The 17,084-nt window shown below is 44.7% G+C and overlaps 1 protein-coding gene across 1 annotated transcript in view; it reads left to right on the top strand.

Moving 5' to 3' along the window:
• Positions 1-17,084, top strand: part of COL21A1 (collagen type XXI alpha 1 chain) — a 1,372,657-nt gene that overhangs the window by 302,685 nt on the left and 1,052,888 nt on the right. The window contains exon 3 of the mRNA XM_069606149.1: positions 16,234-16,785. Coding sequence (XP_069462250.1) covers positions 16,234-16,785 — 552 coding nt within the window. The remainder of the gene's footprint in view (positions 1-16,233; positions 16,786-17,084) is intronic.

Raw genomic sequence — 17,084 nt, 5'->3', positions numbered from 1 at the left:
CAGCGGGAAATTTCATCGACTCCAAGTGGGCTACAGAGCACTTGGTACCCGCCAAACCCAAGGTCACCCCGATTCCGGTAGAAGGGGTTGATGGTAGACCCTTGTCATCCGGACCCATAACATTGGAAACTGTTCCATTAAGGGTGAGGTTAGGTCAACATGAAGAGTTCCTGGTGTTTGATCAGATCCGAGCTGCTCATTTTCCATTGGTATTAGGGATTCCTTGGTTAAGAAGACACAACCCTCACATTGATTGGACTGCAAACCGAGTTTCTTTCAATTCTAAGTTCTGTGATAATCACTGTATGACCTTGTGTAACGCTCCCCACACCATAGACCGCAGGAGAAGTATCCAGAAGCCAGTCACAGTGGCCTCAGTACCCTTACATTACCAGGACTTTTCAGAGGTATTCATGGACATAATTCCAAAACAACTACCACCCCATAGAACCGAGGATTGCTGTATCGATCTGATACCGGAAGCAGTAGTACCGTTCGGAAGAATGTACCCTTTGTCATTACCGGAAAGGAAGGCGTTAAGAGAGTATCTAGATGCAAATTTGCAGAACGGACTCATTCAAGAATCCAAATCTTCATGTGGTGCCTCCCTTTTCTTCATTCCAAAAAAGGACTCGACAGAACTTCGTCCTTGTATAGACTACAGGGGTCTCAACAAGGTCACTGTCCGGGATAGATATCCCATGCCCTTGATTCGGGACGTCTTGGAGGCTGTACAAGGGGCTCAGTACTTCACGAAGCTTGACCTGAGAGGCGCCTATCACCTCTTGCGAATCAGACAAGGAGACGAGTGGAAGACGGCTTTTCGCACCCCATTCGGGCTCTATGAATATTGTGTGATGCCCTTTGGCCTAGTAAACGCACCAGCCGTCTTCCAAAGGTACATGGACAAGGTTTTCGCTGACATGCTGTTTGTGTCGGTAGTGGTGTACCTGGACGACATCCTGATCTACTCCAAGTCCTTGTCTGAGCACAGATCATTGGTCCGACTAGTTTTACAACGTTTGCAGTCTCATTATCTGCTAGTAAAACCAGAGAAGTGTTCATTCGAATCCAAAAGGGTGTCCTACTTGGGTTTCGTATTGTCCAAGGAAGGTGTTGAAATGGATGCAAATAAGGTAAAGGCCATAAGAAACTGGAAAGATCCTACCAACATCAAGGAACTGCAAGGGTTTCTAGGATTGGCAAATTTTTATAGGAGGTTCATTCCCAATTATTCCAAAAAGGTACTCCCTCTGACCTCCTTGTTGAAGAAGGGTGTTAGATTCGCTTTTGACGGTGAACCTCGAAAAGCATTCGACTTTTTAAAGGATTGCTTTTCTACAGCACCCATCTTGGTTCAACCAGATCAGGCTAAGCCCTTTATTCTGGAAACTGATGCTTCTACGGGGGCAGTAGGGGCAGTATTACTTCAAGAGACAGAAGACAGCTATGAACATCCGATCGCATACTATTCCAAGACTTTAACTAGTAGTGAGCGAAACTACTCTGTTATCGAAAAGGAACTTTTGGCAATAAAGCTGGCCTGCCAAGAATGGAGACACCTCCTGCAGGGAGCCACACATCCTTTCACTATTAGAACTGACCACCGCAACCTACGGGTCTTACAACAATTGGAATGTTCCAACGCCAGACACGCCAGATGGGCGTATTTTTTCCTACAATACGACTTCATGATGACTTACATACCAGGCACAGAAAACAAGAAGGCAGAAGCCTTATCTAGAAGCCTAGGAGATCCATCCGGATCCTATATAGGACATGAACTGGTTTTACCACATCTCACTGTGTTGGCTTCTACGGTTTCGTTTCTTCAAGATTTAATCCCTCATTATCAGATGTGTGCGGAATTTCCGCTATCTACTAAACAGGAAAAGGACGGGTTGTTTTATCATGAGGGAGCCCTCTATATCCCCACAAAGAAGCTGCAAGAACAGATACTTTCTTGGTGTCATGACACCCCCCTGACAGGGCATTCTGGTATTAGGAAGACCTTTGATTTGGTCCGGAGAGGATTCTGGTGGCCTACCCTACGAAGGGACGTAGGTCAGTATGTCTCTACTTGTTCAATATGTGCTTCCAACAAACACCAAACAGGAAAACCTCTGGGGTTATTACACCAACACTCCTTACCGGATCGCCCATGGGAACACTTATCCACTGACTTTATTGTGGATCTGCCTCCTTCATACGGAATGACCATGATCATGGTGACGGTCGATTCCTTTAGCAAGCTGGCACATTTCTCCGCCTTCAAGCAAGTGCCTTCGGCCTCAGAGATGGCTGCAACATTTCTCCAAGACATAGTCCGTCTACATGGTCTACCTAAGACCATAGTGTCGGACAGAGGACCACAATTTACCTCAAAATTTTGGTCTTCCCTCTGCCAGGTTCTCGGAATTAATAAGGCTCTTTCCTCAGGATACCATCCTCAAAGCAACGGCCAAACTGAGAGACTCAATGCCAATCTAGAGCAGTATCTCAGGTGTTTTTGTAGTCCCCAGCAGGAAGAATGGTATCGCTTCCTCCCGCAAGCGGAATTCGCCTACAACAACTCACTTCACACCTCGATCCAGATGAGTCCTTTCTATTGTACCTATGGCTACCATCCTCAACACCTGCCCGGGCTCAGTCCGCCTTCAACCAAAATTCCAACTCTGGATACGATTCTACAGGACTTGCAAGAAGCTCACAAACTCGCTAAGGAGGCACACCAAGCAAGTCAACTTTCACAAAAGAGATGGGCCGACAAAGGTCGGAGAGCCCATCCCAGCTGGAAGGTGGGACAATTAGTCTGGTTATCCACCAGATTCCTACCCAAGTGGGTTCATAGGGGGAAGTTCTCCTCTCGTTTCCTTGGGCCATTTTCCATCATACAACAAATCAATCCAGTTGCTTATAAACTCAGGATGCCAGAATACCTCAGAAGGATACATCCTTTCTTTCATGTCTCCCTTCTCAAAGAACATAAGGAGGATCCTTTCAAGAGACCTGTAAACCGTACACGAGCCCGTGTGAAACCAACACCTGAAGAATATGAGGTGTCTCATCTGGTGGATTCTAAGTACCGCAAAGGGCGGTTGTACTATCTGGTCCATTGGAAGAACTATCCAGTAGCAGAGAGGACGTGGGAACCTGTGGGTCATTTACACGCCCCGCGTCTGGTGCAGAAGTTCCATCAACTCCATCCGGGCAAACCCGGGGGTGCCCCGAGAAAGAGGGGGTATACTGTCAGGAATTGGAGGCTGTGGAAGCGCTGGAAGCTTTGATCACGCTCCAGTTCTCACCCAAGATGGCCGCCGACCATTTATAGGCTGGCTCCTCCCACAAGCTGACGCGTTGTATCTGTTTACCAGCGCTCGGTTCGTGTGGAGATTCTCTCGTGAAATTCATCCGTTCCGGCTTCCTACTTTCGCCTACTGTGTGATTCCTTTCTGTATTCTTCAGCCCAAATTCTACTGCACTGTACGCGGTATCGGCTTGCTCTGGGCAGTGCCGTGCTTACTTTACTCTTGCCTTCATTCTTTTGAGCACTATTGGTCTTTTCATTTCTTTTAGGTACCGGGGGTATACTGCTACCGGCGCCGTCACTCTGTTTTGGCGAGCGAAGCCTTGCTCACTAAGACCTTAAGGAGCATTTCTTAACTGGTGAGTGGGTTTCTTTCACAGTACTTCTTCCTTTCTTCCTAACTGTTCGTCTTCGCGGTCTGCTCTGAATGGGTTCTTTCATTCTTTACCTACTTACCTTTTCTAGTACTTTTCTCTGTTATTCTGTTTAGTCTGATCCTCTGGCTCTAGTAGCTTTCTTATATCTCCTGTTCAAATATTCCACTTCTCCTGGATACACTGAGCATTCATCAGCGGGGGAGTTTGTTCTCAAGTCTAACGGACTTCCTTGCCTGCTGCAAATGGAACTTTCATAACGGGAAGAGAGGAGTTCTAATTGCCGCCCAGCAGAACCCAATTGGGAACAGGGTTTTTTCTGCCTTAGTGCTTTTTCCCTGAATCTAGGACTGGCCCCCTGGGGATCCCCGCGGTCAGGGATTATCTCTGCCAAGGTGGCCTCCGGAGGGGACAGACCCTATCTGTACGATAAAAAGGCCCGAGCACCAAAGGACAAGACTCCCACAAGGAAGAGGGATCAGAAGAGATCAGAGGCTACTCTTACAGAACCCATTCCGGAAGAAACAGGTGAGGAGTTGGGGGAGGAAGCCTCGGTATCTGACACAAGCGGCTACAATGCATCCCTGTTTCACCCCCTTAAAGGTAGGAATTCGGGAGGATAAGTTTCCTCTAGCGTCCAATCTTATCTCAGAAAGGATTTCGTGTGGAGTTCAATAAGTATTGCTAGCAGGAGTTCAGGAAGCCCCCTCTGTCTCAACTTCTGCCATAACCGACCTGTATTGACTGTGTCGAAGGCCTGGGAAAGAACAACGTAGGCCCCAAATAGTCTTGGGCCTCCTTTCCAAAACAATTTTGATGAAGTTGCGCTTAGGATCAGGTCGTTCAGGGTGGTAGACAGGCCCCTTATGGAACTGATTTGGTTCTTCGTGAGGATTCCCTGTTTCTTTACCCAGTTTTCAAGGTCCCTCAGAACCAAACCTGCAAATATGTTACTGTCCATGTCGATGAGGGAGATCGGGCGATAATTCAATGGATCTGTCAGATCGCCTTTATTATAGATTGGTATCACGAATGCTTCCCTCTAGGAGTCTGGCAGGGTTTCTGCGCTGATTATCTCATGAAAGAGGTTGTATGGGATGTTTGACAATAAGGGGATTTCTGATTTAAAGATTTGATTTGTAAAACCATTTGGCCCTGAGGTCCAAGATTCTGTTGACCTCTTTATTGCATCCTTTACTACGTCTAAGGTGCGATTTAGGCCTCAGCTGCCTTTTTCAAATCCAGAAACCGGCAAATCCTCTGATGGTTCATATAGGGCTGTAAAGTGCTTCACCCGTACCTGCTCCTCTATAACATTACTCAGGGCGATCACTTGCCTTTCCTCTCTCCCATTCACTATGGCCTAGACATTTCTAGAGGTGTGTTTCCCTATTGCTCTTAGCATCTGTTTGCTGTTGTTTTGTAGTCGATTATGCCTCTGAGATTTTGACGACTACCTATATTTGAGACATAGCCTTCTGTGTCTCAAGGTTCGATTCTTCCAAACCTAGGTGTTTATTAAGCCCACTGAGTTCTTTGCTTAGTTCCCTTTTTTTAGTAGAGTTTCTTAATTGAAGGAGTGCTGATGATTCTTTCCAGGCTGCTCCCCTAATGTTCTGGGACTATGTACATCCCATAAAAAAGACACAAATGTTGTGGGATTATAAAGGAGGGGTTCCCTTGATGGGTACGAATGTAGCGGCTAACCAAACTTTTTCTCCTACTTGATAATCAGGGGCCTTTTTCCGGTGTTGGTCGGCAAATCTCTTTTGGTTTTCTTTGGCATGAGAAAGGTGTTCCTTTGCCCTTTTGAAAGCCTAAGTAATGGTTGTGTGTAGAGTCTTTACCGCTGGTATTTCCAAGCTGACTGGAAGGTCTAGTTCAGAGGTACGTGGATGTCTGCCATAAAGGGTATAGAAGAGCATTTGTCCCGTGCTTGAATGCAAAGAATTGTTATATGCATATTCGGCTATCCATAGTAGGTCTTTCCAATTCCTTTGTTCGTGGTGCAGCATGCACCGTAAATATTGCTCGAGTGTCTGATTGGTTCTCCCGGTTTGGAGGTCCGTTTGGGGATGGTGACTGGTAGATAGCCGAACGTCGATCTGCGCCATTGCACAACATTTTTTCCAGAAGTTTGAAACAAACTGGCTGCCTCGATCAGAGACCAGAACCGAAGGGAAGCCATGTAGCTTAACCACACCCTCCATGAACACTTTTGCTAAAGTGGCTGCGTCTGGGAGGCCTTTGAGAGGAATAAAATGGGCCATCTTCAAGAATAAGTCCACAACTACAAGGATGGTGTTGAACCCTTGGCTTGGAGGTAGATCAGTGATGAAGTCAAAGGAAAGAGTGTGCCATGGAACTGGAGGAATGTCCAATGGTTGTAGGAGACCAGATGGTTTTTGTTTCTGTGATTTATTTTGTGCGCAGTCACCGCAGGACTGAATATACTGAATGATGTCCTTACGCCAGGTAGGCCACCAAAAGTTATCTTTCACCTTAGCTAGAGTTTTGATGATTCCAGGATGCCCTTCAATCTGTGCATCGTGATACTTTGAAATAATATGCTCTTGTAATTCCTTCTTGGGTACATATAGGCGATCCCTAAAAAAGGGTAGATGGTCCTTGATGGTGTATTGTTCTCCTTGAGTTTGCCATGCGAGGTAGGCACCAGGATTCATTGTCCATTAGATTTCTTTTCGTAGTTCTGCTTGTGTTAAGGCTGTCGTGATACCCAAGAGTTTGTCTTCAGGTATAATAGGTACTGGGTCTGGAGTTGTATATACTATTTCATCTATGCCCATGTGAGATAAGGCATCCGCCTTTCCGTTTCTGACTCCTGGTCGAAATGTGATTACATAATCATATTCGGCGAAGAAAAGGGCCCACCGTAATTGGCGCGATGACTGGGCCTTGGCTGTTTTGAGATATTGCAGGTTTCGGTGGTCTGTGATGACTGTAATGGTGTGTCTGGCCCCCAGAAGGTAGTGCCTCCAGGCTTTAAAGGCAGATTTGATAGCCAGGAGTTCCTTGTCCGTGATGGTATAATTAATCTCTGGAGGTGAGAACTTTTTCGGCCAGAAGGCCACAGGATGTAGCTGGCCGGTTTCCGGGTCTCTCTCTGAAAGGACAGCCCCCATTGCGAGACTCGGCGCATCAGTTTCAACGACATAAGGGAGGTCTGGGCGAGGGTGTCGCAGGATTGGAGCAGAGGTAAACCTTTGTTTAAGTTCCTGAAAGGCTTCTTCTGCTTCTTCGGTCCAAGCAAACTTTTTATTGTTTTTTCATAATAGTACTGTGATTGGGTGCACAACCTGAGAGAAGTCTGGGATGAACCGGCGGTAGAAGTTCGCAAAGCCCAGTATGCTTTGTACCCCTTTCAGAGACGTCAGTGAAGGCCATTTCAGAATGGCATCTACCTTGTGCACGTCCATTCTGATGCCTCCTGGAGAAAGGATAAAACCAAGAAATTCTACTTCGGTGATGTGAAAAAAGCATTTTTCAAGCTTTCCAAACAAGCGATGTTGACGGAGCTTGGTGAGGACTGAACGAACGTGCCTGACATGATCTTGTTCCGAGGCTGAGTATACTAAGATGTCGTCTATGTACACTACGGCGCACACATCAATTAACTCCCTTAAGACGTCATTCATTAAATACTGGAATGCTGCAGGAACGTTGCATAACCTGAAGGGCATGACTTGATATTCAAACAAGCCGTACTTAGTACGGAAGGCGGTTTTCCATTCATCTCCTTTTCTGACTCAGACCAGGTGGTACGCTCCTCGAAGGTCCAATTTGGTATACATCTGTGCATCTTTAAGTTGGTCTAGCATCTCAGGGATAAGTGGCAAGGGGTAGCGGTTCTTCACGGTGATCTGGTTCAATGTGCGGTAGTCAATACATGTTCTCAAGTCTCCTTCCTTTTTCGGTACGAAGAACAAAGGACTGGCTGCAGGGGACTTTGAAGGACGGATACATCTGTTTGCAAGGTACTGGTCTAAATAGGATTTCAAATGAAGGTTTTCTGGTTCTGTGAGAGTGTAGATCCTGCCGCAAGGGATTTGTGCACCAGGAACAAGGTCGATCTGACAGTCATAGGGCCTGTGCGGCGGCAATGTATTGGCTTGGTCCTTTTGGAAAACATCCTGGAAATCATGGTATTCACTTGGCAAGGTATTAGTTGCTCCCAGGGTTGATACTGTCGCTCCGGGAGTCATGGGGATACAGACGTCGGGTTTCTCCTCTTGGTAATAGCAGGCAGGGGAGCATTCACCGGGGAAGGTTAATTTTCGTGCCCGCCAGTCTATCAAAGGGTTGTGAGCAACCAACCATGGCATCCCTAGTATTAGCCTGAACTGAGGTGCCTTGATGAGATCGAATGAAATAGACTCCCGATGTCCATCCTGGCACAGCAAGATTACCCTGGCTGTGCACTGGGTTACTGGTCCGGAAGTGATTTCTGTCCCATCCACGGTGGTTATCTTGTCCATAGTTGGCTTAGAACACAAAGGAAGCCCCATCTCTGCTGCCAGTTCTTGATCAATATAATTTCCAACTGCTCCGCTATCGATGTATGCTTCAACGGCATGCATTCTTGACGACTGTTGGTGGTTAATTAAGATCACTGGTATTGCAAAGTGCGAGGTCAGCAACTCTTTCTTCTCATTCAACAAACTGACCTCTACGTTTGTCGAGCTTGGTAGTTTTCCGATTCCTTAGCTTCATCTTTCTCTGTGGCCCCGACTGTTCTTCTTGGGGGTTTTACTGGACAGTCCTTCAGGAAATGTCCTGGTTTCCCACAATACAAACAAAGCTGTTGTTGTCTTCTTTTGTCTCACTCTTGTTTTGTTAATGGAGGCCGCATCCCTCCAATCTGCATGGGTTCTACAGCATTTTCAGGTACACGGGGTGTGTTTTCCCTTGGTCGAACATACACGGTCCGAGGGTCCGTCTTAGACTGGTCTGCCTTTCGGTCCTGCAACCGGTGGTCTAGCTGCATGACCAGATTAATGAATTCTGCACACTCTCTAGGTGGATCAACCACGTGGGCTAAGACGTCCTTTAATTCGCCTTGTAAGCCTCAATGGAATAACGTGGTTCTTTTGTTTTCTGGTCACCTAGCTTCGGCAACCAGTCTGTTGAAGGTGGCAATGTACGTTAACAAGTCCTGATTCCCCTGTCGGAGGGACAAGAGTTCATTGTCTACTGCTTGTTCCTGGGTATGGCGAGCAAAACGTTTTTCCATTTCTCTCTGGAACCCCCCAAAGTCATGTAATAGATGAGCGTCATGGGTTACCAATGGCACCGACCAATCTGCTGCACTACCACTCAGGTATGATAAGACAAAAGCTACCCGAGCTTGGTCGTTTGGAAATGCTCCAGGCCTACAAAGAAAATGAAGGCAGCACTGATTAATGAATGCCGCATACTTCCGTGGGTCGCCTGAGAACCTTTCTGGTGGTGCCAGAGGCACTGTTCCAGGTAACCTGATCTGTACTGGAGTGGGTGGTATGGTGGGGTTTTGCATCGTTGGATTGCTTCCAGGTAGAGGCATCTGTCCTGCCTGTGATTGCAAGTATTGCCTGCTAATCTCTTCAGTGCGTTCTTTGGTGGTCACTATTAGGTCTCTCCGGAGGGCATTAGTCTATTGTCGGGCAGAATGAACCTCAGCACAAAGCTCTCCTAGTAATTGGGCCAATTGGTCTATTTCTGATGTCTCCATGGCGCCCAGGTGGATTTGTTATGGTAGGCTTTGTGTTCTGTTACGCTCACCTGGTATCCACAGGGACACCACCGAGCCGGGTTACTCGCTGGTATGCTTCTCAGCTTTGCCCTGATGTGGTCTGCGGGGAAGGTTCTGCCTGAAAATACAGGAGGACTGTGTTCAAGACTGACCGAATGGGGGAAGTATCCTCCCTCCACCCCTGTATGATTTCAGTCCCCATGGCGCCCTCTCCTCACCTTGTGGTTGAATTAGGCATGTTCTCCGTCCTGCCTTCTTTGCAGGGGCGCGTTGTCTTTCATGGGAGAGTGCGGTCCAGTTACTTCACTGACGCCAGCCAGTTTGATATTGTTCAGGTAGGTCTTATAGCTGTTCTTTAGTTTTGTTGCTATCCTGCATGCCTTTCTTTGTTTAAAATGTCTCTTTTTTCTCCCTTAGGTATGCGGAGCTTCAGCGCGGCGAACTGGCTTGGTTGAGCACCTCTGGTAAATGATGGCGCATTAAGAGCACTATGATGCGGTAAGTAAGCGCTATGCGCAGCGCTGCAAAGTCTTGCCTTTGCTAACCTGTGTTTTCCTTCCTTGTAGGTTACAGTGTTCTTCAGCACGAGTGGAATGTCCGGAGTGATGCCAGCCGAGAGGCGACCAGCCAGGTAAGCCTTTTGAGCAGTTCGTAATTTGTAAATGTCTCTACTGCTTTCTTTAATGTTGCTTCTATCTTCCTCTTTCAGGTCGTTCTGTCCGGGAGGCGTGCAGATTCGAGGAAGCTGTTCTCAATAGTGGCTAAAGATGAAGACTGCAGGTAAGATGCTGCTGCTAATGATGTTCCTTTTGTCTCCTTGCAGGTTCTGCTTCTCCGAGGTTCGAGGGAATAGCTGGACACGGTGAGCGTCACTTTGCAAGCTGCAAAGTAACGCGAAGCGTGTTGTCTTGCTCGTGTGTGGTTTAAATAGCCCCAACAAAATAGTCCAGGTAAAGAAGTCCCTAGGCTACCACACCCAAAACACTAGACCACATAGCTTGGTTCTTAGGAACCAATCTATGTGGATGCCTCCATGTTGGCTGACAATACAATAAAGTAGTTCCCAAGCACATTGTTTTTCATGGTGTATGAGCCTGGCGCCATAGGCGCCAGGACTGGCCCCATGAGGGCTTTTGAAGAGGATGCCAGGCTCTAGAGGCCCAAGTCCTGACTCCACCTGGCCACTGGGTTTGCCAGAGGGGGTTTTGGGTGAGGGTCGTGACAGACATTTACCAGGGGGTTGGGAACAAAAGCTAGAGTTGCCAGAGTGTGTCCATTCACCTCTCTCTATTGGTATGATTTGTCCTCCCCTCCATCTAAAGACCCACAGCATCTTTCATCTATTACTGTCTCACTGACCTGTGTCTTCTCAGATGTTTTTATTGGGCTGCAGGCTAAATTTGATGGAAAGGGAGTTCATTTAGGAGTAGGGTAGGGTAACTTCTTAAGATATATTTTTGTTGAGCATCTATTATTCTCACCCATTTGACTCGGATTTGAATTACTCAGGAGGTCCTCTAATTCAAAGAGATCAATATTCCCCACACTTTGACATTTCCTTCTTGGGAAGAAATCCTGTATTGTTCTTTTCATGGTGCTTGCCGTTAACGTGAATTCTAATCCCTGCATGTAAGAGAGTCTTAGTCATGTGATTTTTATTAGGGGTTCTGGACCAATTTTTTAGGCGTTCTCTCTTACTCCCTCAGACGATGAGGACTTTACCTGGCCAGTTGAGGGTCCCATTCCAAGCGATTTAGATTTCCTACCCGAGGGAGAGGGATCATTTCCAGCAGATTTCCATGCCACCACTTGGTTATCAAGTTTGGGCATTCTTAGGTCATCCTCCAAAACCCCACTCCTCAGATAGTACATACGTGACATTTCTAAGTTTAAAAAAATTGCAATCGGTTCAAAGAAACTAAACGGACCGCAGTCACCGATGGGAAAGAAGTCACTCAAAGAGCGTGTGAGGCACAATGGCCACTAATGTCTGCAGTCACCTCCCACAGAACATTAGCAGTGTTTTGGAAAAAAAAAGTTAACTCTATTAGGCCAATCTTTATAATAAAAGAATGTTATCGGTTCAAAGGCACTCTAAAGACCCACAGTCACCGTTGCAAAGGGCTGAGCAATGTAGCATGTGGGTGGCTCAAAGGCTTCTGATGCCTGCAGTCACCACCCACTAGGATAGAACTCTAATGAACTCGGCAGTCAATGCTTAGGGCTTCATTGAGATATTTATGTACTGTTCTCAAACAGTTTGCTTATTTACTCAGCAGCTCAAACCCTCTGCCTGCCCGCAGTCACTGAAGAGAAGAAAGCAAATTGATGTCGGGTGGCATATGGGCATATGATGACTATCAGCCTCCCTCGAGTAACTCTATACCACTTAGTCTCCGAAAGTCCCAATCGTGGAATTGCAGAATTATAGCAATTAGTCTCTGTAAGGGTCAATAAGTCTGCAATCTCCAAGTAGTATGTAATCTTAACGGAGTATACTGCATGCTATAATGACCGAAACTGGCTCTGCACACAACATTCCTTTGCCCAGGTGGTTAACTAGTCACTGGTCATCTTTGGTTAACTAGCACTGTGCACTATTTCGCATTTTATCAGTTGGGGCAGAGCAATCGAGTTTGCAGCGTGCTCAGAGTCTTTGTACAGTTTTGCTGCGGCAGAGGTGGAGCTAGCCATCAAAACCTCTTAAACTCCGTGGAGTGGCACGGAGAGGCAATCAGGCAGTCAGGGCAGGCTAGGAGGAGCGAAAAGTGAGGGACTTATTTCTGCACCCAGCATTTAAAAAAAAAAAGCCCGTAGGGGGGTGATCTATGGTATCTCCTTTCATTATGAAGTTACCGTTACTGCAGTGCAGAGAAGGATATGTCCCTTTTCTTGTTGTTTCTGGTAGTTTCTTTCCAGGTCTTGTTTTCACTAATTTATCTCTTAGGTTCGCACTCCTTTTGTACGCAAAAGTGGGTGGTTCTCTGAACAAATGTTTGGCTCTCATGTGATTGGTCAGTGTGCTCCCATTTTTCTTGATTATATTATTGATCTTGTTACTCTGTACTGAGTAACATGAGACATGCACCATTTTCGGATCTTTTTTTACCTTCTTCGTGTCACTGTTTAAGGGTTCCTTCAAACGCTCTTTGGCTGCCTCTATCTCTGCCGGTTTATACCCCCTTGCTTCAAATCTTTTGCCCATGTTCTCAATCTCTTTTTCACATGTACTAGGGTCATTAACAGTTCGCTTTACTCTCATCATTTGGCTAAAGGGTAAGTTCCTGATTAAACTTGGTTGGTGAAAGCTGAGGCAGTGGAGTAAATTATTGCGGTCTGTTTCTTTCCTGTAAATGTTGGTCGAGAAATCGTCATTTTGAATCTGTATGCCACATCTAAAAAATGGATTTGAGTTTTTTTTAAATCTCATATGTGAATTGTATATGTTGGCCTATATTATTGAGGTATGTCAAAAATTCATTGAAGGATTCCTCTGTACCGATCCAAATTCCAAAGATAAAATAGGAATTTTCATTGTAGTAGCACCAAAATGAATTCCTTAATTGCCTTCAAGTCTCCTTCCTTGAGAAGTAACCATTCTATTGCCTCCATGCCCAGATTGTGCGGGATAGACGTGTATAGGCTCTTTACATCAATGGTAAACATAATTGAGTTAGCTATATATTTATTCTTTCTTAATAATTCCAAAAAGTGGGTGGTGTTCTTGATATAAGTATCTGTTTTTTGTATCAATGGTTGTAAGAACTGATCAATATATTGTCCCAACGGTTGTAATATGCTGTCCACACCAGAAACTATGGGTCTGCCTGGTGGTTTGATCAGACTTTTATGTATTTTAGGCAATGTGTAGAAGTTCGGTATCCTAGGGTGTTTGTTAGTAAGATAAGATCTTGTTTTTTCACTTATCCACCCTAATCCTTCTGCTTTCTCCAAGAGTTCTTCCAAGTTCTTCAGTATCTCACTCGTGGGGGTCATTATCCAGCTCTGAATACACATCACACATACCCTTTAGCCAAATGATGAGAGTAAAGCGAATCGTTAATGATCCTAGGACATTTGAAAAAGAGATTGAGAACATGGGCAAAAGATTTGAAGCAAGGGGGTATAAACCGGCAGAGATAGAGACAGCCAAAGAGCGTTTGAAGGAACCCTTAAACAGTGACATGAAGAAGGTAAAAAAAGATCCGAAAATGGTGCATCTCTCATGTTACTCAGTACAGAGTAACAAGATCAAAAATATAATCAAGAAAAACTGGAGCACACTGACCAATGACATGAGAGTCGAACATTTGTTCAGAGAACCACCCACTTTTGCGTTCAAAAGGAGTGCAAACCTAAGAGATACATTTGTGAAAACAAGACCTGGAAAGAAACTACCAGAAACAACAAGAAAAGGGACATATCCTTGTCTGCACTGCAGTAACTGTAACTTCATAACGAAAGGAGATACCATAGATGACCCCCGTACGGGTGAAAAGAAAAAACTAAGAGGATATGCTACATGTGACACAGCGAACATAATCTATGGTATCAAATGCCCGTGCAGCATTTACTATGTAGGTCAATCAAGGAGACCAGGAAAACTAAGATGGAACGAGCACAGATCATGTATTCAAAATAATAATGTGAACTCAGCAGTGGCCAGACACTGGAACTCAATGAAGCACAATATCAGCCAGATGAGAATACAAGTTCTGGAAGTTATTAAACAACAGAATGCACATGAGGACCTGGGAAGAAGACTGAGTCGTTTTGGATTGATCAACTAGACTCCCTGAGACCAGGGGGCATAAATGAAGAACTGAACTTCATGTGTTTTTTGTGAATGTTTGAATTTTAAGTGCTCTTAGTGAATTTTTAAACAAATGAGTGTACCGAAAAGAAGCACTTATTGAGGATCCACGTTATGTCCCGCAGGGAATCTACCCCCTGTGGGATGTAAGGCAGTGTTCCACTGCCAAAGAGTGGATGCCCAAGTTGGAATTATGGACATAATTGTTTGTATTACTTGTGTGTAAGAACGGGTACTGTTAAATTTAAATAGACAAGTGAGGAGGAGAGCAAAAGCTTTTTCAAGTGTATAATTAAGATTGGGACCGGTGAGTCTGGGAACATAAGATTGGTATGTGTACAACACGGAATTCAGTTCTTTTATGATTGAAATAGGTTGCTAAATATTTTTAAATATCAATCATTATAATAATGAGAGAAATAGGCGTTTGCAGAGAGATTCATTTGTCTTCTCACGGATCCCAGGAATGACACTATATTCGAGACCCATGCGCATGCGCGGGGTCGTGTATTGTAGTGGTCTACGAGCACACACGCGCATTCAACAAACACAAAGGCTATATATACAAACATGTAATCATAGCTCTAATAACTTTTGAACAATGTGTTTTGCGATTGAATATAATAAAGTGATTACAAGTAGGCACCATGTTATTAAGATTGATAATATGGGACGAACAGCGCGCGCATGCACGTGATGAACAGTTGCAGAGAACGGGACATAGCGCGCATGCACGATGGAGGATAGCGTCTATATACGCCGAGTTAGATGGTGGCAGCTCCTTTTGGAGCAGCCAGTGCATCGATCGAGCAGAGCAGGTTCGAGGTAAGGATAAGAGCGGGGAGGAAAACACGAGATGTATAAGTGATATAAGCTCAAGCTATGGGATTGTTAAATCTGGATACTTAAATTTACAGAATACGGGCTGTACAGAAGTGAATCTAACAGAGGTGAACATAGACTCTGACAAAAAGCTAAACAGGTAGAGATATTTCACTTATTACAAGTATATGTACCAACAATGTTTAATGACAATGGTCTACAGTGAATTTTTTAATTTGTATTTGTTTTCTGTATTGTTACCTCTTTGAATTCTACTGTGGATTACATATACTCCGGTATGTGCAATTTTCTTTATGAATTTCACTATATGGTGAATAATTGGGAATGGAATGGAATGATGGAATTGTCACTGATTTATTAATAGTAGTGTTAATAGCCCTGATGATGGACGGAGGTCCGAAATGCATTGGCAGACATTTTATAACACTGACTGGTCAGGAATAAACAAGAATACTGGATAAAACTATATAAAGAACTGTGGATTTATGATTTATAACACAATCATTTAAAAGAGGAACTAATTATTCCCAAAATAGACTGGAACCCAGTAAGGGAATAGGGAGTGAGCTCATCCAGGCATGGAAGAAGTCCATCCCTTCTTTGTGGATTTACTCCACCACTGCCACTTGTAATCTGACAGTAATTCCGCCAGACCAAGGGCGGTATTGGTAATTCAGTTGGGTGGTATTGCAGTGGATTTACCACAGGAATACCGCCCAACTCGTAATGAGGCCCTATATTTTTTGAGCACTGAAAACAAACATAGTTGTGTAACAATATTTCTTTTCATCCACTGAACACACTTTTCAACATATTTTAGGGCTGGAGCTATTATATAAACCTGCACCAGTCCTAGAGTACACAGGGACAGTTTTGGATAGTGGCAGTTTACTCAACAATGTTTGTTTTCTGCGTTCAAAAGATAGCACACCGTAAAAATTGCATAAAACGTGTTGTTTTTTTAAACGTACATCCTGGCAAGTATCATGCATGAGATATTTCCATAGAGTTTTGAGCTATCTTTCTCAAAAAATGACATATGCATTCATGTTGTTTAATTATGCTTCTGTTTGCGATCTATTTAGATTTGGCAATATATGGTTGGATGAATTCAGCACAGTCACGTGTTTGCTTTGTTTCTTTCCAGGTTGCAGAACTGCTCCAACAGACTTAGTTTTTATTTTGGATGGCTCCTGGAGTGTGGGGCCAGAGAATTTTGAGATACTCAAAAACTGGATTGTGAACATTTCAAGGAATTTTGATATCGGCCCCAAGTTTACACAAGTTGGTGTAGTGCAGTACAGTGAGTACCCAACGCTTGAAATCCCACTGGGGCGACATGTCTCGAGCGAAGACCTTCTCAGTGAAATGGCGTCCATTGAATACCTGGGCGGAAACACTCGGACAGGAAACGCCATTCAGTTTGCAGTTGAATACCTCTTTGCTCGATCCCTGCGACCTCTAACTAAAATTGCAATTGTGCTCACAGACGGCAAATCCCAGGATGAAGTGAAAGAGGTAGCAGAAGAAGCAAGAAAAAACAAGATCACTTTATTTGCCATTGGGGTTGGATCCGAAATCGAAGAGGTTCAGCTCAGGGCCATAGCAAACAAACCATCATTTACTTATGTGTTCTACGTGGAAGACTACATTGCAATATCTAAGATTCGAGAAGTCATGAAGCAGAAACTCTGTGAAGGTAACAGTTCGTATGTATTCATCTAATGTGTTAAATGAATAGAGGGCGCGGTTTGATTAATGAGCAGGGGTCAATTCTGAGTAATGAATTCAGAAAGGAACCTCTGCATTCCTTGATAGCATCTGTTTCCAAAGACTGAAATTTAGCACTTTGGTCTGAAGGCTGAAATGTAGCCACTGCTTTCTCTGCAATTTTAATAACGTCATTTTAAACCCTGTATTTTTTATCCTCGCCTTACCTTGACTGGTCAGTCTAATAATTTCAATATGGGTGCTTCATTACTTTTGCTTGTAGCGCCT

The sequence above is a fragment of the Ambystoma mexicanum genome, chromosome 4p, assembly GCF_040938575.1.
Source record: "Ambystoma mexicanum isolate Mex_15411 chromosome 4p, UKY_AmexF1_1, whole genome shotgun sequence".
NCBI classification, from domain to species: domain Eukaryota; kingdom Metazoa; phylum Chordata; class Amphibia; order Caudata; family Ambystomatidae; genus Ambystoma; species Ambystoma mexicanum.
This window is presented reverse-complemented; position numbering and strand designations above follow the sequence as displayed.